At 42.3% G+C, this 24983-nt stretch overlaps 1 protein-coding gene across 1 annotated transcript; it reads left to right on the forward strand.

Annotated features, from left to right (window-relative positions):
• The first annotated feature begins 269 nt into the window (after nucleotides 1-269).
• On the forward strand, nucleotides 270-23378 carry pag1 (phosphoprotein membrane anchor with glycosphingolipid microdomains 1). The gene is made up of 7 exons (XM_077549013.1): nucleotides 270-505; nucleotides 14410-14665; nucleotides 14806-14863; nucleotides 16040-16136; nucleotides 16206-16378; nucleotides 17377-17802; nucleotides 20775-23378. The coding sequence occupies exons 2-7, from the start codon at nucleotides 14454-14456 to the stop codon at nucleotides 21099-21101; spliced, it is 1293 nt and encodes a 430-aa protein (XP_077405139.1). The 5' UTR covers nucleotides 270-505; nucleotides 14410-14453; the 3' UTR covers nucleotides 21102-23378.
• The last annotated feature ends 1605 nt before the right edge of the window (nucleotides 23379-24983 follow it).

The following is a 24983-nucleotide window of genomic DNA, read 5'->3' on the forward strand; positions in this document are numbered from 1 at the left end:
ATTTATTATTTTATTAATAATTAAAAATGACTTATTTTGTTATTTAAAAATTACAGGTACAGTTAATGTTTAATGCATTTCGTTAAATAATTGTTTGATTAATTCTAAAATAAAAGAAAGAAAGAAAGAAAGAAAACGGCAAGCAAGTTGTCAAACACAAACGTTTCTTTTTGTTTCAAGACTCCACTACCCACAAGACTTTGCGGTAGCAAGGCCCTCCCTGATTGGCTGCTTCGCTCCCCGGCTCAAGGCAGCGCGCTGCTGGCGGAGCAGCAGTGGGTCTCACTCGGCAGAAGCATCGGCAGCAGTACCGACGGCGGGCGGTAACGATTTTTGCTTGCACTGGAGAAATGTACGCAGTTTGAAGACGGCCACAGCCTCATCACCGATACGACGACACCTCAATTTTACTCCGGGACCCGACACCACAACAACGGGTGGACACTTAACGGAGCTACGACGCATTTGAACGGCGGGAAGCTTCTTTGTGGAAGACCCTCGTGAGGTAACAAATGCTACGTGTTATTTTCTTAAGTTGTATAGCTGCGTATATTTTGTTCTATGTAGGCGTCGAAATGAATTATTAAACTGTCAAGCCTTCGCGGTGACTTGTTGCCAGTTTCCTCATTATGAATGCAAAAAGACTGCTAATTGTAGTGACATTGAACGCATCTTCCCTAGCCCCCACCTCACTTGTGTTTACATTTTGACCATGTATGTGGGCGGGGGACCTGTCACTCACACTAGACACTTAATTAGGTACACCTGCAATTCTGATAGTAACAGTACAGCAGGACATAACCAGAGTGTCACTACAAGAATAAGGGTTTTAATCTTTGCCTGCCCTGAACATGTATATGGGATGTTGTCACAAAGTGCAGGTGTGCCTAATATTGTGGCTGGTAAGGATGCAGTGTGTTCAGCTATTATTTTTAATGCATTTTTCAAAATAATAGTGTATTTCTCTCCCTCTAAATGAGATGTCCTCAAGTCATCCCGGTTATTCCAATGCATGGAGACACCTCCCCCCTCCTTGCATGCCTCTTGGCAGCTCATCTCCCTTGCAGCAGTAAAAAAAAAAGTCGACTCAAGCGCACACAATTTGCACTTTGTCGCTTTTGCAACTGAGTGTCCTTGTGCTGGTCAAGCAAAGCACACGACTGGTGCAAAATAATGTTTTGGGAATGACAGCACGGCAGGGAATGTTGCAGTTCGAGGGAATGCGGATCATGCCGGCATGGAAATATGATTGGTAACTTATGATTGCAGCTGTTGTATGTTAAGAGGAAGCAAATGTTTCCAAGAATGTTCCATTGAGCCAAAATTTTGGTTTGGCAAATGAGCACGCGTTTCCTCAATTTGTGGCCTTCCAAGGTTGTGGACTTCATTAAAGCAGGCGTCTGCTCTTTTAATATTAGTTAGTTGTTGGAGGCTACAGTATGTTTTTACAGTTATTTACACTAATCTAAAAAGGCTTTTTTTTAAAAAATAAAATAAATGTACACATTTTTTAACATTTATTTTTTTTTTCAGATTAAGGGCATTTCCATTCATTTAAATGAGAAAAATTCATTAGCTAATTTCCTGGCAAGATTGGTCTGATGGGCAAAAGCAGAGAAATCCTAGATCTTTTGTTACATCTCCGATACAGTCAATTTTTGCAAATACTCTTTCACTCTGTCATCTAAGTTGCCTTTTTGGTACTTCCTGATACCATTCTGGAGATGAAAGTACTTTAGGTGAGGATAATCCGCCTCTGCCTTGTTTAAATGTCTTTGAGCTGAGCACACACTCGTTTTCAAGCTTTAACCAAGCAAAGCGCTTCGTCCTCTGTTGTAGCTCGGCTAACAGCGCAGTGTTTGTGTAAGAATGACTTTGATCGCACGCACATCTCAAGGGAAGCGCCAGGAATCTTTTATTGCTCCATTCAAACATAAAACATATATAAACAATACCTCTCTCAAGGAAACCCAACGTGGCACCTGTTGCAGGTATGGGCTTCCCTCGCTGGAACCAGTTTTCCACAAAAGCTGTTGTCATCGTGTATTGCTGCTTTGCTAACACGAGTTGGCGTCAACGTATTGTTATTGTTGTTGTTTATGACTTGTTGTGTCGTGTGACGTGAATGCTCGTTGGTGCTAATCTGAATTTCTCATTTAGAACATTTAGAACGAGAGAGACGAGCCTTAAAAACAACAACAATTATTTCAATTGTATTTTATTTGTTTAATTATTTAATTGATGAGTAATTTTCCACTTAGTCCTAAGAACTGATCCCTAATAGCCCTTTTTTTTTTAAATTTACTGTACAAATGGTGGAGCTGGTCATACTGCAATCCGTTGACTGGTCGACAGAAAATCCAGGAAACCGATTCAATAAGAGGATAAAAAAGATTTAATGTTTTAGGCATTTTTTGCTGATAATTCCTTGTTGAAATGTCCATTTCACACGGCTATGATGCTATGCTATATGAAATAAAAGTAGCCGGATTAAAGTTTAACCCTAGCATTCACTTGGTCGGAAAATCATCGTCTTGACTGTTGTGTCTTTGATATGGCAATTTTGTGAAACTCTTGTATCAGAAGCAGGATGGTGGCTACTGGCTATGGCCTCCCACATCACTCACCAGGACGGGCTCCACCGTCTAAAACCACAAAGCCACCGATACTACACTGTAAAAACAGTTGGGTCAAAAATAACCCAACTATGGGTCAAAAATGGACTGATCCTCTACTTGGGTCTATTTGACCCAACTTTGAGTTAAAAAACTGGTCTTTTCGTGTAAAACAACTTATAAATATTGGTTAGATCCACAACACAGAAAGTTGGGTCAAATTGACCCATAAAGTGGACCGGTCCATTTTTGATCCATTGGATCAATTTGACCCAACTTTCTGGGTTTTGGATATGACCAATATTTAAGAGTTGTTTTACACTAAAATATCAATTTCTTAACTCAAAGTTGGGTCGAATAGACCCAAGTAGAGGATTGGTCCATTTTTGACCCACAGATGGGTTATTTTTGACCCAAATGTTTTTAGAGTGTACAGTGTAGAATATGAGGATGGCGACCCCAAGTGGATGAAAATAATACCTGCACCTCACATGCATATTTTGTAGTGGTATTATAGTTGAATAATACAAAATCAGTTTTTATCCGATTACTCCACTAATCGGTGGGATAATCATGAGAATAATTGCAGTCCTACTTTCCGTCGCTAATTCTGAAAGTTGCAAATTTACTTTTCCATGGTCACGCAGAGCAGCGACACTGGAAAAATATCACAAATTGATATCAACGAAAAGCGCCAAATTCAATCAGTCGAGCTCGCCGGGAGAACGCTACCAGACGTAAAGCGTGACTGATGAGACAGATGAAAAGGAGGGAGGGCGGTTGTAATAATAAAAAGAGAATATTGATCTTCATCGCCGGAGCTGCTGACCTTCCGAGAATTGATTGGTCGTTTGCGGCGGGCGGCGGAAAAGGCCACTTGGCAAGCGTTCCCGCATCCCATTCAGAGCACCCGCGACAAAACTCGGTCCCATCAGGAAGCTTACCTCGTGCGCTAAACATTAGCCGCGGTGATTGCAGGTTGACGAGCATCAAAAAACGCCACATCAAACGGGTTGGGCGTCGACAACGGCGCTCTGTTCAAACAAGACCCGTTTGTCCTGATGTACACCGGCCGCATTCCTGCCTGCGCCATGCGCGCTTACATTCATTCACTCACTGCGCGCTCACGGCGAGCAAAATCGCCGGATGCGATTAACGGAGATTGCTTCGGGGACACCCTTGTGGGGAATCAAGAGTCCCTTTTCGGAGGCAGGAGGCACCGCGATGAGGAAAGCAGAGAGGGGCTTCCTGTCTCGTGTTTTGTCAGAGGATGAATTACGGCAAGGTCAACAAAGAAAGATGACAATTTTTACCTCAAAGTTGCATGATCCCGTACAGACATGAGATTGTCTTGAATGAAACATGACGTTCATTAAAGATAAAGATGTCTGAAACATTCAGACAAACACGTCAGATATACTGAAAGATGAATTGGTCATGAATTTTTACAAAGACACGTCCGTCAGGTTCATTAGACTCTGAATTGTCTTCAAAATGTATGAAAACATCAAAGGTTTGTGCGTTGAAGACTCAACAAGCATTACAAAAATACAAACATGTCAAAACGCGTACGTCTGCTCAATCATTTTTTCTTTTTTTTTTCTTTTTCTTTTTCTTCTGTAGAGCTCAGTATTGTTCATTCAGTAATTTTACCGATTTGACATGTCATCATCATTGCTCTCTTTTTTAGATTTTTTTTTTTATATAATTATTTTAAATTTTATTTTGTATGTGGGTGAGTATGTGTATGTGCGTGCGAGTGTGTGTGTATTCATTAGTTCACCTAGAACCTATTAAAAAATTCACCTAAACCGAACACTTCCAGCCAGAGTCGTAAGGCCATCAAGAGACCCGAGGAAGGACCAAAGACGTCTGCTCATTAATGATGGCAAAACGTTATTTAAAGACAACAGTGTTTAAATGGGGGGGGTGGCATGACTCAGTGGTCGTCTTGCAACCCTGAGGTTGTGGGTTCCACCCCAGGCTGTTGTGGCCGTGTCGAAGTATCCTTGGGCTAAATAACAAACCGCCAGTAGCTCCTGATGCTGCGTCATCAGTAGGTGAATGAGAAAAAGTTTACAAAACTGACCTACGATGGTTCGTTGACTACTCAAAAACATCAGTTAAGTTAGTTGGAGACTCAAAGTCTCCCCGACTTTTATAGCCTTGCTAGAGTTAGCCTGTTTTGAAGGGGCGGTCCTGTCCAGCTGCCAAATGACACCCTTGACAAACATTTCAGTATGTGCCGCTCATCAGGAGCTAATGCTAATCGGCTTTGACGTGTGCTTCCGTGTAAATCCAGAGGTTGTACTCCAGCACCTCACTTGAAAATAGCGGATCTTCCCCCAGCCTAGTTTCCAAGTCATGTGCGCAGATACTTGATGTGATGTCACAAATCAGCAAAATATACTGGCCCATTTTGGGACATTATTTGTGGCGGCAGCTGAGCTTGCCCCCCCCCCCCCCCCCGGCATCTCTGCAGTACGAATGTCGGTGCCGCATCAGCACCGCCAGCAGAACGAGGGGAAGGAACATTCCGCCTCGCCTCCTCCCCGCGCACACTCAGCAGCGCCGTCAATCGGGATGACAGGCGGAAAAAAATAACTGCTGAGGAGAGTGAAGATTCTTTTACTGGCTTGGTCTTGTAGCGCATATGACGAAATGTTTTTGAAGCTCCGGCATCTCGAAAATGCCGAGTGTGGACGGTATGCGGAGTATTTTGACACACACGGTCAAACCAGTGTTTCGATAACGCGTGTCATAAGATTGGGAGCTTATGACAGGCAAGTTGTATTCGTAGCACAATTACTGTTTTACTAGCGATATATTGCAAGAGTTAATGCAATTAATTAATCAATTGATCGTTCCCAAATCTGTCAAACAATGTACGCATGACAACAAATATCTTTTGTGCACTCGAGTTGGTCTAAAAGTTACCCGGCAACAAGGCGAACTCCGCTCCCACAGAAAAAAAATCAATACCCAGAGACTGGAAATAATCCAAAGTGTAACAAATACGCAGTTTAAGCGCTTGTCAAAATCCTCTTACAAGCCGTCATAATAAGAAAAGAAAAGCACTAAATCAATCTTCGAGTAAAGCTCTCACTGTGAGACGGGACTTTTTCCCCCCAAAGTCGGAATTGGGAACGTTGCTCTTCTTGAAGGCTTCATTCGAGAATAGTGAAACATTTTCCACATACCCCCCCCCCCCCCCCCCCTCCAAAAAAAAAAAGTCAAATCAAGGACAAGGACACCACAAAACTTCCCAGCCCGTTAAGCTTTCGCCCTCCCGAAAATCTAAGAATAACATCAGGGATCAAGCATCCAGGAAGTGAAAGGCCTCTCGCCTTCCTCAACAAGCCACTTTTTTTGTTGCACTCTTGCATTCTCATCCACTCTCTCGATTCTCTGTTTCTCTTCCTTCCTTTGCACGTCGCCGCCGTCTGAGCATTTTGCAATCAGGCCCACGTCTAATCCGGATTGCAAAATGGACCACATTTGATCATCATCAACCCCCCCCCCCCCCCCCCCCCGTCAGTCTCAGCTGGATAAGAGCTTCTATCAACATAAGGCACTTACTGAGTAAAAAAAAAAAACTCTCATCACCAAAGTAAGCTCTGTGATCAAAAAGATGACGGCTGGAAAATAGCAGGAAGTGTAAAGTACTTCAACGGCTCCGTTTTGTTTTTGATGGCGATGAGAAAATAAATGTAAAATGGACAATTGAATGGGATCCAATTAAAATATTGGATTGTGAGTTTCTGCTTTATGTAAAATAAACGTTGCAAATATCCATCTTTTGAGTAAGAAGCTACAATTATGACAAAAAAAACAAACAAACAACGTTGGCAGAACAACAAAGCAGTTCCATCCGGACTCAAATCAAAAGTGACAAAATGGTTCAACATCTCATTTGCATTTGTCGAGATAACGTCACGCCTTGTGGTTTCTAAATAACAATGTCATATGTTAGCAGTGGACGGATAAGACGTTAAGATCTGAGGTGGTTCAAATCGGCAAAAATGAAAAACAAGTTATGGGACTTACTTGAAAATGGACTTTGTAGTGGTTGCGTAATGCAACACAGTCATTTAAAACATTACCTATTCGCCCTTGGAAGAGGTTCAAAAATGTAGCTAAAAAAAAATGGAGGCCAGTAAGTACCTCGGCTGTCAGGAGAGCTGAAACAGTTTTATGGGCATAACCTCATGCTGTTCTTCAAAAGAAAAGCAAAAAAAAACTGAGGAATCTCAGCAGACGGGAAATAAGGCGATTGGTCCGTTTTGGAAGACATCCTGCTGAGTCGGCATTTCCCCCTTGAGAGAGAGAGAGAGAGAGAGAGAAAGTCACCACGACCATCTACACAACAAAATCCCCACTGGTGTCTTAATCCGATTGGGCGCATGTCACCAGCCACACAAACATTGCTTTGTGTTCAGTCTAAAATAGGCATTTGTTTCCTCATATATCGTTTTTTTTTTTTTTTTATGTTTCATGGCGAGACATTGACTTTGTCGCCACGCTCCGCAGTAGTTGGATAATTCGTGAAGGCCAACATGACCCTGAAAATGGTCTTTTGCAATCCAAATATTTGATTCCCTGCGTCATCAAAGTTCCACGGCTCGATCTACCCAATGACAAAATATCAAATTTTTTCTCTGCCATTTAGTTTTGTCTATCTGTTGAGTAGCCAAATTTGGCAGCAAACGGGACAAGTCAGTCTTGTCTATTTTAAGACACCAGGACATTTATTTACATTAGGTTGTCGCTTTGAGGCAAAATGGCCGACTTCCTGTGTCTTTTCAGGCATGGCCTCTTAAGACTTTTTTGTGGAGCCACTCATGATAGACATGCCGAGCAAATTTCATGTTGCTATGCGAAACTAGCTCTGGAGGATGAATTTTCAAACAATCCTTTCCCGCCACATGCTTGGCCTTTTAATTAAAAGGGTTCATAATGGACTAAAAGCGTGCGCGAAACAATGCTTTGCTCGTGTTAATTGCCGGCTTAGATGCTTTATTGAACGACTCCGATGCTTCGCTGTGGCCCGCGACGCTTTCTTCCCCCGCTCATTGCTTTTCAGTCGTCAGCGGCGGTTCTGCTTCATTGTTCCTTTTGATTTGAATAAATGAGAAAGCGTCCGCCTGCCTCGTCGGGCGGCCTCACAATATATGCTCGCTACTATATTCGCTTCCTTTGCTGCTTTTGTATGCAAAATTGCAGGAAGAGACGGTGGGGGAATTCCAACACGGCTTCCCTCCCATTTACATGCTCTAGTTTACACAATATCTCTCACACACACACACGCACACACACACGGCCTTGTGGCAATAAACACACCCAAAAAATAGCAACATGACTCGGTAACATGACATTTGGTAGGCATGTCTGTCATGAGCAGGCCAACAAAAAAGTCTCAAGAAGCCATGTTCCAAAAGACACAGAAAGTCAGCCATTTTGGTTCAAAGGGGCCATTTTTAGGGTCAATCTGGCAAACGTGGCAGTAAATAACCTTGTCATTTTCGCCTTGTAAAATTAAATTTGGTAGTCTTTCATGAGTCGAGCCACAAAAAAGTCTGGAGAAGGCAAGCCTGAAAAGACGCAGGAAGTTGGACATTTTGGTTTAAAGGGGCCATTTTACTGTCATTTTTGCTATTTCCAGGTAGCGACAAATTGGATTTGAACCAAGTTTGTAAGAAGTTGTATTTACCATCAAACTTAAAACTAATAGTAACTCTACAATGTCAGCTAGCCACAATCTACAGTTAGTTCTGAATCAATTCATTGAACAACTTGATTAGAAAAAGAGCTGACTGCACTCTCATTTCCTGACACCCACGTCACTCACCAGGCTCGGCCCCGCCTCTTAAAGCTACAGACATTCAACTTTCTAGACACTACAGTGTAAAACATGAAGATAAGGACCTCAAGTAGAAATAAAACCTGCACCTCACGTTAACATTTTATATTGCTGTTCAATAATGCCAAATCCATTTGTATCCAATGAATCGACGGGTTAATTGGTAGAATACTTGATTCTAAAAACATTTGGTAGCTCCAGCCCCAGGCCCGATATTCTCACTCACGTCTATAAATGAAACGGTCACTGCTCCACATTCCACACACACACACGCACACACGCACAGTGTACATATTGTATGCAAAGATCAATAGTGTCCCACAGCCGCCACACTAATCATTTAGTGTGGCCTTGCCGGGTCGTTAAACCCACTGTACACTGAAAGGAACACCGCTAATGACTTTGTGTAGCCTGTCACACACACACACACACACACCGAGCGCGCGCCAACAGACGTTCTCCCAGTTGTTTCCAGCTGTTCATTCCCTTCATTTGTCCAGCAAACAGAAGCAATGGCGTGATTGTAACCCCGCAGACAATCCCGAAACACCCACCCCATCCCCACTGCAGCGCCGGCCGCGTTTCCCCAAACAATCGCCAGCGCTGTTCCACAAAGCTCACATCGTCATTTGTCCCCGATGTTGCGCAACGCCGTCTCGCATCCAGTCCTACACCACGCCCTCCATTTTAAGGAGGCATGTTTAGGCTGCAAAATGGGTTAAGAAACAGCTCAAAATGGCATGTTTTGAGTGTTTACATTTTCCTGAAAGAGGTCTCATAAATGTTTGGATTCTTTTTCTTAAATGTTTGACATTCTATTTGGTAATTTGCGCTAAACTGAAGGTTTTTGGCATTGTTTTACAAAAGCCACCAAAGGCCCCATAAATCACCATTCTGTAATCTATACGGTAATTTGCACTAAATATTTACAGAAAAGCAGAAGGTTGTTGGCCGCCATTGTTGTTTCCAAATGTTGACAAAATGTTTTGAACTGCCAAAACTACTCGACTTCAAAAGCTTTTGTGACCCCCATACCAAAAGTTTGTATACACAGACTCCAAAATGTTGGAAACGAACACTTTTTAAACAATTTTGACTTATTACACTTGTTCATCTTCCCGGGGCGGCTTTTAATCACGCACAACGCGATGCTAAACCCCTGCTGCCGCCATTGTTGTGCAGCTCAACCTCCAGCCCACATTGCCACCTGCTCTACAAGCAACTTTCTGGGTCGCCGGGGGATTACCACAGTCCAAGCGGAGGGGTGCGGGGGCGGATTTGGGGTCCGCAAATGGGTCAGACCGCTACATTTCAAAGCGAAGCCACGCTGCAACGTTGACGGCCAGTCGCTAGGCAGGAACACATCGAAAAAAACAAGACTCGCCTTCTGTGTTTGGGCTTTATTTGACTCAGGTTAGCCACGTGTTAGCATTTGGCTAGCTTCCCATTGACAGACAACTAATAAAAGCTATTTCACAATTAATCGATTAGAATGTGTATTCGGAGCCAAAACTAAATATTATTACAAAATATATGTAACATTAGTGGCGATAATACAAACAAACATTTGGCTTGTAATTATTTGTCTAGCGTTGCGATTATCGGCCATGCTAGCTGGCAAAATATACGCTAGTCGCTAAACGCTAAGCCTATAAAAACGATGGAGCACAGTAATCGCTGAGTAATCCTAACATTATTACAGGCTACAAACCTGTGATTAACACTCACGTCCTTAATTCCATTACATGGCTGCAACCAGAGAACAGTATCGGCCGGGATTATGTTAAGTCAATAACTGGTTCATTGAACAACTGAGCAACTTTTAGTATTGATCAAGTTAATACAAGACCTTGATAACAATATTGGAAGATAATAACAGTCAACAATAATTCAGCCAGTTTGACTAAGCAATAAAGAATTTGGTAGAACTGTCTATTATTATGTCTTTTTTTTTCTATTTTGACCATTCCTAGTGGTCCACCATGTGCCATAATAACAGCCCCAATGGGTATCACTTTTCATTTTCTCTTTTAATGTTTCCCGCGACTAATTGCGCCAGTGGGAGTTGGCGGGGCCAAAAGCGGCGGCATTCCTCCACCGCCAGGGCGGGACAAACGGCCATTCACGGGGACATGACACAAAAGGGGCTAAAAGAAGAGATTAGGATGCGAGGCGGCACATGAGGATGAGGATGCCAGCCTCCTCTTCCATCCCCCTAGCAACCCCGTAACCCGCGGCAACAGCTGCTTGACGATGCACAGACACAGCAGCGCGGTGTCTGCTGCCGCTGATGATGTTGCCATGGAGATTTTTGTGCTTTGTTTTCTTCGCAAGATTTTTCTTATGTTTTATTAGCTGTGCCGCCTATATCTGTTTGATGGTTGGATTAAATAGCGCCACCTGTTGGTAGAGATTGATTTACTTCTGTCGTGGGGAGGTTTTTTGTTTATTAATTTTCAAGTGTCATATTTAACTAGCTACACACGATTGTGCTTTTCTTCCAACTTTTGTCTTGTCTTTTCTCTTCGACCTTCTTTGACATTTTGACATAAATGTGTCCCCTCCGGCATGCTGGGAACATATTTTCTGGATGAATGAGTGCCTTTACTGTAATATTCCAAGAAAATGAGGCAACATTCCTGGCATTCCTCACAGGGCCTTTTTGAGGGCGTCCATCCTCAAACCGGCACATTCCCCGGGGTGTCGTGATCCTGATGAGGCCCAACAGTTGCTCGGGCGTCCTCCCGCCGCAGCAATCCCTCACAAATTGCTGGATTTATACTCCCCCGCTTTCAAGGAAATCAGTCATGGGAGGATTATGCATGACTTTTTCAAGCAGCTTTAAAAAAAGAAAAAAAAAGAAAGAAGCAAAAGTTAATCTTGGTGTGGCGCCCCCTGTTGGATTTGCTTTTCACCGCAGCCTGATCCGTGTCGCTTCAGTCGTGTTCAGTGTCAAGGATTGACATGCCAAATTTAATTCTACGAGGAAGTTTTATGACGACCGCTGATTGTTTGGCATCTTGACCAAGTCGGGCGTTTCCACGCTGCAAAAGGCAGTGCTGCGACCCCGCCTTTGAAAAGGAGGAGGAGGAAGGCGGGAGTGCTTTATCTGCAGAATGAAAATTATTTTTTTTGTAATCTAGTTAAGATGCATTAATTTGTTGTTGTTTTTCACAAAGGATGATCCTTTGTTATGTTACATGTGTACAAAATAGCGCCCCCTTCCAATGTAATGTCACAACAATTACTCTTCTTTTCTTCTCCGTTGTTTGATTGTGTATAATTAGTTTGACACTTCCTCATTTTGTTTTATGTTGCACGGAACTGAAAGTGGAGCGTGTGAAAGCGAGCGATGTGCAAATAAAGATAGTCAAGTTCAGAAAAGAAAAAAAGAGGAAATATGCATGTCGGTCTGTATTTTGCATTTTTATTTACTTGTGGCACACACCCAGCCAAAGTCAGGCCACTTCCTGTATGCGCCCAAAGTGCTAGATTTGTACTCCTTGGGGCTTTGCAGCCCCCGGGGGTCACTTGGGGAACAGCAAGTGAAACCCAGACAAGTATTACAAAAATGTGCGAGGCTACAAGGAAGTGAAAATGGAGGAAAATATTCTATTTGTCCTCTATTTTTGGCATCCATTTCCGAGTGTGAAAATGTGGCACTTGTCGTCCATTTTGTGGAAGGAGAATACAGTGTTTGCGCTCCATTTTGGAGTGTGCAACTAAAGCGTTCATCCTCCATTTTGAAGCAGAAAAGTTGCCGTTTGGCCTTAATTTTGGAGAGAAAAAATTTGACATTTGTCCTCCATTTAATATTGAATTTGTCCTATCATCCTTTCATCACCTTTGTCCGCCATATTGGAGCATGAAAATATAATAAAAGTCCAAAGTCATCCAAGTGTCTCTTCACGGACCCTGGGACACAAATTGTATCACATAGATGAATAATTAATCACCCAAAGGGGTCTCATCCAGCCTCCCAATTGACAAATTGATTTATTAATGGATGCGTCTGTTACTTTCATCCATAAGTGTAACACGAGCGTGGCTGAATGATGCAGTTATCCTGTTTCCTGCTTTTGGGAGGACAGCTCCATTTGTCACACTGAAATCATCAGAGGCGCCGGCAGGGTGGTGGTGGGGGGGGGGGGTTGCCATGGCAACACACGTTCCCGACCACCAGTTCGACATGTGCCATGTTTACGTTTGCCGCCGTTGTCTTATTCCGACCCGCCCCCTACCCCGCCAAATGGCCTTCATTGGGGCCAGGGCACAAGATGGCTACCAGCGTGCGCGGATCATCTGTTTTCTGCCGCGACAGATTGGCCTGGCGGGTAACTGCCAGAAGCACGCTGCTTTCAGGGTGTCAAATGGAATGCGTTTTTATCCAAGAGGACACTGAAAGCAGTCTTATGTGTCAACACTTCAAAATAGTACAACAAGAAAGCGCGAAAACCACGCCGCACGGAACTTACCACAAAAACAACAAAAGGAGACTATGGGCCAAGTGGACACTGTGGTATATACGGAGGACAGCAACATGACATGCTAACAAAAAAACTGTGGTTCCGAACAAGTGTTAATGGCTTAATCCCAGAGTGTTGCCGTGGCAACGCAGGGCCGCAACAGACTGTCATTCTCAATCGCAAATCAATCCTCAGTGGCTTATTGTTCATTCCAGACGTTTTCCCCTTTATTAAAGATGCAAGAATGTTAGCATTAATTATTTCGTAACAGAAATTTCCCCACAATTTTGCACTTTTTTGGACCTTGAAATTGAGCTTCCCACCTCTGATGCAATTCGGACATGCAGTTGACGTTAGTCCGCTAACCTGTCGACATTACTAACACAGCCCGCCGGGCACCAAGGACAGGAAGTGTCATAACTCGTGCCCGCCAAGCGCATCAACTCCAAGGACAAAAGTGCTAAGCTCCGAATATTTATTCCCCGTGACTAATCGTACCCGAGTTCCAAGGTTTCTCTGACACTCGCATACGTACGGAAGCGTTTTTACAGTCAAAAGGACTGCAGATGCACTCACTTGCACTCACTGCAGCAAAAGTGCACTCTGGGCCACCGCAACGCTGATCTCTGCTGCCACCTGCTGCATAACCATCACTTTGATCCCCATCAGGATGAAGTACACGATAGTGCGTGGACTGTCACTGTGTGGCATTTATTTGAAAACAGTTAACAAATGCAATTAAATTATGTCCTAACAAAGGATGACAGATGGATGTTTTTAAAATAAAAGTCTATATATCCATGCAGGAGGAAGAAAAAAGATGTTCTAAATGTATTTTTACAATATATATTTTTTTACTTTGTTGACATCTGTGAATGAAAAAACAAATAATTCATAATCATTTGTTAAATTACATTTGTTGTGAGAAATATTCCGGGAAAAATATTCATAAAATATTTACAACAATCATTATTTTTGAATCATTTTTAATCGCTTAATAAATAATAAAAAAAAATATTTTTAATAACAAATTTTAACTAATACGTACTATGTTAAATTTCTAATACATTTTGCATTTGTGCTTACTTATTACAGTAATAACTTATTATAATCTTGATTTCAAATAATTTACTTTTTTATGTTATAAAAATGTAGAAAATTTAAACCTTTTAAAAAATGATTTATTTTCAAAGTGTGACTGTATAGCTTAATGAGCAAATGTAAAAATGTTGATTTTTTTGGTTAATTATGTTTCAAAAATAATGATAAAAAATAAACACATATTTTATAGTAGTTGTTATTATTACAAATTTAATCATAGTATTTTAATTCACATGAATATCATAACTGTCCAATGAAAACTTTTTTCATTCGCTTTTTTTTCCCCTGGTACAACAAAAATGTACAATTATGTATTTAATATCTTAACTGCTTGGGAAAAAAATGCAAAGTGTGTTTTGTTCTGTAGGTGGCGCCTGTCCAATGTGCTCTCCTGCTCTGGTGTGATGCGTCATGGCCCCGGTGCTGAGTGGCGTGTGGTGGGGGCCGGAGGCGGCCGTGGTCGGGGCGGGGCCGGGGGGCCGGGCGGCGGCCTGGCTGGTCGGCGGTGCCGCCACCGGCGTGGGTGGAGATGGCGCCCAGCTGGCCCTGGTGGTCACCCTCAGCACCCTGGCCGCCCTGCTGCTACTGTCCGTCTTACTGCTGCTGTGCACCAGTTGCCGCGGGTGAGTGCAATGCATGATGGGAGATGGAGTCTTCGTCTGGCACGTTAGCTACACACACACACACACACACACACGTATATAATCTATTTACAAGTTGAAAATTCGGATTAAAAAATGCTCCGTTTTGTCTTCTTTTGCAGGCAGAAGAAAGCAACTATTAGCCATCCAGCGGGAGACAGAGTTGATCTCATGGATGGAGTGAGGACACACACACACAAAAATGTGAACTAATTTAATAGGTTACATCCAATCGAGTTATTGTTTTACATAAATCAACTAACTTGACTAATCGTTCAATTAAATGATTTACTTTTTTTGAGAATTAAATTAATTTGATTATCTTACAAGCAAAGTAAAAATATGAATGAATGTGTTAAATTAAACAATTTTTAAAGAAAATATTTTTAATTATAGAAAAATGCTCAAATTAAACTGTTTTAATATAAATGTATATTAAATAAAGATAAATTAAAAAAAAACATGATCAGACCCAAAAATATTTTTAAATAACATTTTAATTAATTCTAAGGCATTTCAGATTAGCACAGTCATTAAAAAAATTAAGCAATAAAAACAAATAATGAGATGGTTCAGCCAAAAGTTACCTGCCCCCCCCCCCCCTCCTTTCCCTTCCCCCAAATTGCCAAGATTTTACAAATTCTGACAGGTTATACTTTATAGTGACATTATATTTAAATCCACATAATTACACATGACGTCACATTGACATTTTGCCTCTTCATAAATCAGCGTTACAAAAAAGAGACGTCAACAATGTGTGGCTTGATTGAGCTAAAAGATGACATCATTGAGAGTGGCGCTGCAATGACCGCTCCCGTCCACTGGGTGTCGCTTTTGTCCCAGTCTGTCGTCTTGTGCGTCTGCCCCTCTGCAGAATGTAATAAACAAGGACCAAAAAAAGATCTCCCTCGTCCTCATGCGAACTCCTGACGTGTGCGTTTCTCGCTGATGAGGAGGCGGAGGAAGAGGAGGACGTGTTGTTAGATTTCTTTTTAACTCTGCAGAGGCTGGCACTTCTCACCTGTTTGTTTAAAAACGAGACCACAGGAAAAACAAAGAAGAAAAAAAGCAGGATGACTGCCCTTGAGTTTCAGGGTTGTTTTAACGCAGACTTTTGTGTTAGCATTAGCCACTTTCACGCTGAGACTGTCAAAGTGACATCACAGCTGTAATAGAAGGCCTTACATTTAGCTTTATTTGCCTTTACCTTTTACACAGAACAACCCAGCAGCCAATGTAACCCTGCCTTTGCGTATAATGAGAACGATATTTTATTTTAAGCTAACAATCTCATCTTAAAAATGCTAAAATCACATGCATGCTTTTGGGATAACGACGTTTTGTCCTTTCCAGACGTCGGATAAAGAGACCATCAGCCAGTCGGCCGACAGTCCGGTGACGGACGTTTGCGCCAGCAGCTCTCACAACGGACCTTTCACCAGCGGTACAAGTACGTCGCGGCGCCTCACTTCGAATAGTCGGGAAGCCGGAAGCTTAACTGTGTTGCTTGTTTGTGAAGTCCTCACAGACACGCAAGCCAGCAGCCCGCAGCCGTCGGAGGAGATGCCCGCCAGCCAATCGGAGCACAGGTCCTCCAAGTGTCCGCAGGGACGCGAGCTGCCCAGCATCCCGCCCAGCAGCTCCCTGGTCAGGGGCAGCGCCCCGCCCACATCGGGGGATAGCACGTACGAGGTCGGTAATACAGCAATGTTACAACATACAATATATATGCATTGGAGTCTATAAAGTAAAAAAAAACTTTAAAAATTCAAATGTAAATACAATATTTTCAATTATAATTACAAATAATAAAAATATATATAGTTTTTTGTCACTACTTTGAATTGTTTACATACAGTATGATATATTTTTAGATATAATAGATACAAATATTTAAAATACACAATTTTTTATTTGAGGTTATTCATTTACATTTTAAAAGGCTGTATTGATTTTTTTTCCCCTATAATTATTGGAATTATACAATATATATATATTTTTTATTTTAAAATGTGTTTTGTAATATTTTGGGGACATCACTAACAGGTCAGTGATCGCTACCAAATCATTTTTATTGTGTTTTTGTTTATTATTCTTGGCTATGTTTATGTGAAAATAAATGTTTTTAATATGTTTAAATATTTTACAAGATGTAGTAAAATATGTCTAAGTAGAAAAATATGTTTGTTCTATTTGATCATTTTAAGATTTTTTTTTTTTAATTCAGTATTTTTAGTGCCACATGAAGGAACGCACTACAGACTACTAGGTCGTTTTACATGCAAGATTTAAAAATTGCTTTTAAATTTGATATTTTTCAAAAAGCTAAAAATTAAATACGTGTCCTATTATTTCTGTATCGATTTTTTTTTTAATGTGTCGGTACAGCACATTCATTAAACAAAAAACATTAAATGTGAATGTTTATTTGAGGGGGATTTTTTTTTTAATGAAATGTGTATATATATATATATATATATTTTTTTTTTAAAGCATTTCTACTCTCTATGTTTATTAATTATTTCATTTTAAAACTTTTTTTTCTTTCATTTTTTATATGTCTTAATTATTGACAGTAGTGTTTTTGGAACCTGCAAAAAAAAAGTGAAAATTTTATTGACAGTCATGACAAAATGGTGGTCAATACCTGATTGTTATTTAAATATTTTTTATGTTATTTTTTTATGCAGGTGGTAAAAGACATGTCGACAGCATCCCGTGATGTCAGCGTGGAGGATTCACTTTATGAGACAGTCAAGGAGCTCAAAGACCCACCAAAGAAGCTGGGCCTCCCCAACGGTACCGCCGGCCCGTCTCCCACCGATGCCCCCCCTCCTCCGCCCCTCGTTAACGGCCACGCAGGCGTACCTGCGAGCCCAGGCACGCCCGAGTACGCCTCGGTGGACCGCAACAAGAAGAGCCGCTACAGCGCCGACCTGGAGGTCAAGCGGCGGTCCAAAGACGCCGCTGGCGGCGGCGGTGGGCTTCCATCTCCATGGCTCAAGGAGGAACCCGAGGATTTGCCCCCGCCGCTACCGGAGAAAGTTCTGGATGAAAACGACAACCAGCCCACGCTGATGAATGGACACGCCGGGCCCGAGCTGCACAACGGGAAGGTGAGCCGTTAGCACTTTACAAGGTGACAACGTGTTGCTACCGTGTTTTACGGCCACGCTGCGCCCATGCGGCCGTAAAGCTCCAAAAGTCACCGTTTGAAATACAAATAAAGTTTTTGCCAGATGCTTCCTGTTCACCGCCATTCACTTTTCCCTCCTCCACGTGCAAGTACGGTAAGTGGAGGAGGTTCTTTACCTCATAAAAAGGCTAAGTTATCAATATGCTTCCTATTCTAAAAGTGATGTTACCATAGTTCGTTTCCTGCCCGTAAAGAGTTAAATACCAAATGGACCTTTATTGCTTAATATGTTATGTTACCAAATGTGATTCCCTGCCGATAAAGGAATCAGTAACCAAAATGTTTCCTTGCCTGAATAGCAATGTTACCAAATATGGTTCCTTACCTTGTTTTAAATGCTACCCAATATGGTTCTTTGCCCAATTTACTATGTTACAAAATATACTATCTTGGCCAATTAGTTATGTTACCAATCATGATTTCTTGTCCAGTCAAGGGCGAAGTAACCAAAAATGGTTCCTCACTTCATAAGGCCTAATTTACCAAATGTGCTTAATTGCCCAAGACGTTATGTTACTAAGTATGATTCCTTGCCCAGTAAAGTATGCAAATATGCTTTCTTGCTTACTCCAAGTAACCAAATATGGTTCCTTGTCCAAAAAAGGGCTACGTTGCCAATGATGCTTGTTAGTAATCACATAATTGACCAAATATGGTTCTAAAGTGGGTAATTGTTTCCACGCTGCACGGCTGCAAACAACAACAAGAATAACAAGAGGCATATCGTCATTTAAACAGCAAGTTTGCTTTTGCATCTCTTGGTTCAGGTGTACCTAATATTGCGTCCTCTCGTCCAGTCAGCAGGAATTTTGGCTCTTGCTCTCCACCCCCCATACACAAACACACACGTATACAGTGTACGTATGTGCATGTTTGCATATTATTGTGTTGCATGTAGACCCCCCCGCGGGGCTGATTTAAGATGAACCCTGAGTGATTCCGGCTTCCTGCGGTTTACACTCGCGTACAACCAGGAGGTGATTTGTCTTGTCAGATCATTTGTGTGTGTGCGTGTGTGTGTGTACGTGTGGGGCGAGAGAGCCAGCTGCTATTCGTCCCGGTGACAGTTGTTCCGCCGCCATGATGGATGATGGTGCGTCCTCGGTTTATGCACCGGCATGGCCGCACTGTATGTAAATGCCCTCGGGCGGCGCTACAGTAAACGCACGTGCGTTGTCCCGATCGCCATCGAATGTCAACAAACGGAGAGAGGGCTCGCCCGCCGTCTCGGTTCGAGATGTGCCCGCGGGCTTTTTAGAAAATGAGTTTGACCCACCCGACGGCCGTCGTCATGGTCCCTGCTTCCACTATTCAACAAAGTGTGTTTTGCTGATGCTGGCATTGTTATTGTCATGCTACGCTAGGCTACATGAGCTAAACAGGAAGTGCGGATAACGAGTGTCAGCATGGACGGCATCGGGGCCGACACCTGATGACTTGTCCAGCTAGCTAAATTTAATCCGATTAGTGTCTTTGTGTCCACTTAATACATATAAGCAACATCTCATAATCCTACGATGTAATTTGTGTACTGTACATACTGTACAAGCACGTTACCAAATATGATTCCCTTCTGCAAAAGAGCTAAATTCACAAACATGGTTCCGTTGCTGATGAAATGGAATTTGTCAAATATCAAGAGCCAAGTTACCAAGTTTTAAAAAATATTATGTTTCCTTGCCTGATAAATGGCAAAGGTACCAAATATGGTTCCTTGTCTGATTAGCAATGTTAGCAAAAAATGGTTCCCTGCTCGTAAAGTGGAAACGTTCAAAGTCCAGTAAAAGAAAGTATGTTAGTAAATATGGTTCCCCATACGGACCCATGTTACCAAATGTTTGCCATCTGGCTAAATTAGCTAAAAGGTTTCATCTCTAGCATTGCCGATGGTGGTTCCTTGTGCACCTGCTAAACGGTACCGTTGATTGTTTGAATTAGAAGAGAGAAACACTTTGTAACGACACTTGCGCCTCAGGGGTACATAACACAGGTGGAGGGGTCACTCTGCCTAATTGTCAGGCCAATTAAATCCAAATGGAAAAGCCTTTAGCAGCTACAGATTGTTTGGCAGATCCATAAAAGTAATCATGTGTCCATAAGCGTATTGATTCATACTCCGCCTGAAGACGCGGTGATGGATGACCGCCGGGTCTCACGTCGACTTTCCTAAAACGCCGATTAAGCGCGCCGCCATCCATCATCATCATCACATCCTCCTCCGCCAGCCGTTCCGGGCGCTCGTCCGACGGAGCAAAGTGTCGGAACGAGTTGGTAAATTAGCGTTGCTTCCTGAGAGACTTTGTAGCCTGAGGATTGTTATAAACGTGCACTTTGTGCTGCTTTCACGTAGCTTCACTCGCCGTCGTCTCCGGAGAGCCACAACAAGGTGCTGTCAGAAAATGCTCCCCGATTCCCCAAACGTGAACTGTTTCACACTTATTCCCCAGACGGAAGCACTTTGCCCAAGGCGAGCACCAAACAATGAAAAGATGACAGAAGATCAGACAAGGCGCTCCGAGGTATGGGAACCCACCAGGGGTCCACCGTACGCACACGTCTTGACTTTAAGCGTTTACACATTTTAACCGGGTTAAACTTTATGGAACAAAGTAGTGAGATACACTTCTTGGCGGAGAATAAGCAGCTAAGTTGCCAAATAAGGTTCCACTACTACTAACCACCTACGTTTTTAAATATGCTTGGTTCCTGTCCCATTTAAATATGGTTCCTAATCTGCTAACATGCTAAGTCACAAATACCCGCTAACTGGCTAGGTTGCTATAGAGGTTTGATTAGCAGCTAAGGCACCAAATGTGGTTCTTTACATGCTAACCAGCAAAGTTACCAAATATGGTTCCTTACCTGGCTAATCTATCAAATGCTGTCTTTCAGTCTTGCAAGTATTCCAACGTGGACAGAACAACGGTGGAGGACGGTAGCTTGACCCGTGAGGACAAGGAGCACGACTACAGCAGCATCGCCGAGCTCAAAGGCCTGATTCCGGCCGGGTCCTCCGGGGATCTTTACGCCAGCGTGAAGGACGTCTACGCCCAGCCGGCGGGGGACGGCGCGCAGGACGGCGCCGACCCGGGCTACGAGAGCATCCGCATCCCAAAGACTGGCGGCAGCTCGGACGAGGGGCCCGCCGCGGACAGCTCTGAACCAGACTACGAGAGCGTGGGGGAGTTGGGTCTGGGTCGGGAAATGTCTCGTCTTTGAGCGACCAATCATCATCATCATCCTCTTGTAGGCTAGTCGGCACGTTTTGGTACACTTAGGGAGGGTGATTGTCATTGGTACTAATACCCGCCGAGTCGTAGCAAATACCTCCGGATGACATATCGCTCCACACATGCTGCATTTCAGAGAATCTTGAAGAATTATGAATGTTCCCTTGGCAAGTGCGGATTTGGAGAGGATTTGCGAAAAGATGTCGGCATGCCATTCAGATAAGAACACAAACCTGTGACCATATCAAGAGCATTTGCATTCAGCACCCTTTGTACCCACCCTATGTGCCAACCTTCAAAGACAAAAATGGAGTCCCGTCCCGATTCAGGGACCATTCAAGGACCCTTACCTGTCAATGAGAATGCACCCTCAAGTTTGAGTTGGAATTAAGGGCAGCACACTTCGAGGGCCTACCTCTGAAGACCCACATTTTGGAGATCCATCCTTAACTCTTTGACTGCCAAAAACGTTAAATAACGTTTAGTAAAATCCTATGGAGGAGTGCCAAAGACGTTAAAAGACGTTTGTTTCAAAACAGGTGAAACTAACCATTTTCTACTGTTGATTACTGAAGAACGGAATAAGGTAGAAACAAACTTTTTTTTTCTGATGAAAGATGAGAGTCCAATCTTTCATTTGGTAATATGTGTGTTTCCATAGTCCAAACACATAATTTTCTATGGACCTTGAAAGATCAGTCAAAATGCTTAAATCGGCTGGCACCCACGGCATCCCTTTTCTGAAAACGTCTGGCAGTCAAAGAGTTAAAATTTGAGTTATGGCGCACCCTTGAGGACCCACCTATCGTCCAGGGGCCACCTTTTATATTTGATTTCTATCCCAATTCAGGGATGTGTAAATGTCCAAGGACCCACCCTACCCGTCCACCTGCACTAATCCAGCCTTAAATTTGAGTTCCGTCCCACCTTTGGGCTGGCACCCTTCAAGGAACCCAACCTCCCCATCAACATGGGCCCAAATAAAAATTTGAGTTGCAATTCCCTTTGAGAACTGACCCTGTACACCAAACCTTCGAGGGCCCACCTTAAAATTTGCATTGTGATGAGGAGTGGCACCCTTCAAGGACTCGCCCTTAAATTTGAGTTATGTCCCAATTCAGGCTTTCCAGTCTTCAAGGACCCACACCAACCTTCGAGGATTCATCTCAAATTTGAAAATCTATCGCACTTCAGGGCTGGCACCCTTCCAGAATGCACCCGACACACTAACCACTGAGGACCCATCCTTACTTGGACCCACCCAAAAATGTGAGTTTCAATTCAGGGGTGGTACCCGTTTGAGAACCCACCCTACAGGCCAACACTTTTGAGAACTCACCCTTTTGCACCAAACCTCCATAAACGTGACTTTCTCACCTTTCTAGAGATTTCTTAGAGACGCCCCACTTGGCTCAAGATGCTAGGTGGCTACATGCTAGCAATGTATTTAAGGTCCCACAGACAATGGGGGCAGCGCTTCAGTAGCGTCATAGATGCCTTTACCTAATTTTTCCCGGCGGTCCCATATGGGCATTTTCCTGTGAATTTTGCTATTTATTTACGACGACGTGCCAATGTGAACGTGTGCCTGCCTGTCAGAAGAAAAATTTCGGAGGTTTCTAGCCCTTTTATAGACGGAAAACCTTGGGTACGTGTTACCGTGACTTTCGAACGACTTCATCTTGTGCAGACGTGATTCTTGTCAATTATCAACGCAGACGATTTGTACGTGATCTTGCGAAGTTGCGGTACGTTGTTTTGTCTTCGCTTCCTTGATGGCATCGAAGCACAAGGTCTACAATCGTGGTACAGTATTTTTTATTTTTTTTTCCTCTGCACAATTTCAATATGTTAACGCTTAAGTGTATAGTAGCACAATATTTACTACAAAGCACTATTTTAACCCAGCTTTACCTGCGGGAATATCATGCGTTTGCATCTATTTGTCCTTTTTATTATTATTATTATAAGAGCACTGATGTATGTGTGCAAACGGCATCGTCCAATGGCTTGTCACTATGCTTTGAGCTAGTAGCCAATCAGATGTCTGGAGAAAAAAAAAAGAGAAATTGGTACAGTGTGTTGGTACATTTTGTTTTTGTGGTACTTTTATTTAAAAAAAAAAATGAATTATCCTTTATTGTGTGTGTTTTGTTGTGACGATGTTTTGTGTAAATATCAAGCAATCCCCTGTATGTGTGTGTATGTGTTTTAAATATTATTATACTTGTAGCTATTCAGGTAAATAAAAACACATGCAGCCTGACTGGAATGCTGTCATATTGATTAAAAAGCAGCCGAGAACTCACAAGTTTTGTTCATTTTTAGTAACACATTCGTCCGTAGAATTTTTGGACAAATTCCAAAGTGTGACGAGTTCCCAAATGCGAATTCAGGTTTACTCAACTCTAGATTTCGCATGATGCTGGCAAATTAAACAACGTTTTGTACAACTTTAGCAACTTGCTTCCCAAAATATTTGGTCCAAGTGCAAATTTTCATCTTGTGTGACATCATCAGATTGAACTTGTATTCTGGGCCAAATTTTCAAGTGTGAAAAATTTCAAAATGTGAATTCTCTAATTCATGTGGAATTAACTCTAACCCTTCCAAGTGTGAAGACTTCAAAGGTTCCAGTTTAAATATCCTGTGACGTTTGCGATTTAAACTCCCAACATTTGACACGTGAAGAATTCGGAAGTACAAATTTACATCTTGTGTCAGGTCTGGGGTTTAAACGCTTACAGTTGTGTACAATTTCAGCATCATGAATTAAATTCATAATAAATTCTTGGTCGAATTCCAAGTCTCAACTCAAAAGTTTTGTTTTGTTTTTTTACAGCTTAATAGCATATTTTTCCTCTTGACACGTCTAAATTGTGAAGTGCAACATTAGCTAATGTAAACTCTAAACTTTTGTTAATTAATTAACTACAATTTCACAGATTTCACTTTTTGTGATAACGGGTGACATGCTGGATTCAGATGTTGCTGTTCCCCACTTACACACACACACGCACACACCCACACACACACACACAGTCTTAAAGACGCCTGGAGAAAATGATGTGCCACATTGAGATGTTTGATTGCCATGTGGATGGATGCACACCCCAAAAATGACTTCCTCAATTTGTCCACTGGTAAATATTTGATGACACTAGGCCGCCTGCTGTGGAAATTTATCAACATTACATTTTTTTTTTAAAGTAGGGTGTTTTTTTTTTAAATGTTGCACTTGACATTAATTGGTCTATTTGTTATAGTCGGAAGGCTGAAGCTCGTTAGGAGGAAATTAGCACATCGTTAACTTCTGATTGTAAGTGGGAGAATGTATGAGTTGAAATTAGGGAAGAAGCAGTTGAGAAAGTTTAAGGTTTAAAATAACGGAGTATGCACTTCCTCTTTTTCTGTATGTACAGTAAACCCAGCATCAATTCCACCAACTTCCTGACAATTACTACTTTCCTATTTAGCTAGGGCTTGAATGCCACATTGTGGCATCTTAGCGCAATACAGAAAGAGCACAAAACGACTAACTGACAATAGGGAAAAACCTGACTATGTGAATATGGGTTTCACTTAACATGTTGGAAAGAAATGTATTTTTATAGAATGAAACCAACATGATCGTCTACTTTGACTACATTCACAAAAACAAGAGCCTTCCAGTTTTTTTTTTTTGTCCTACCATCTCGAGCCTATTAAGTGATAATTTGGTAAATCCCGTGACACATAAAAAGTAGGCTACACGTCTACAAACTGGGTTAAACCATAAAGTGTGTCTGTCTTCTCCATTTCCCCCTTTCTCCCTCCTTCCCTTCCTCCCTCGCTTCCTTGCGTCATTGTTTTGAATGGAGCGGGCCGGAGC

The sequence above is a fragment of the Vanacampus margaritifer genome, chromosome 17 (genome assembly GCF_051991255.1).
Source record: "Vanacampus margaritifer isolate UIUO_Vmar chromosome 17, RoL_Vmar_1.0, whole genome shotgun sequence".
NCBI lineage: Eukaryota > Metazoa > Chordata > Actinopteri > Syngnathiformes > Syngnathidae > Vanacampus > Vanacampus margaritifer.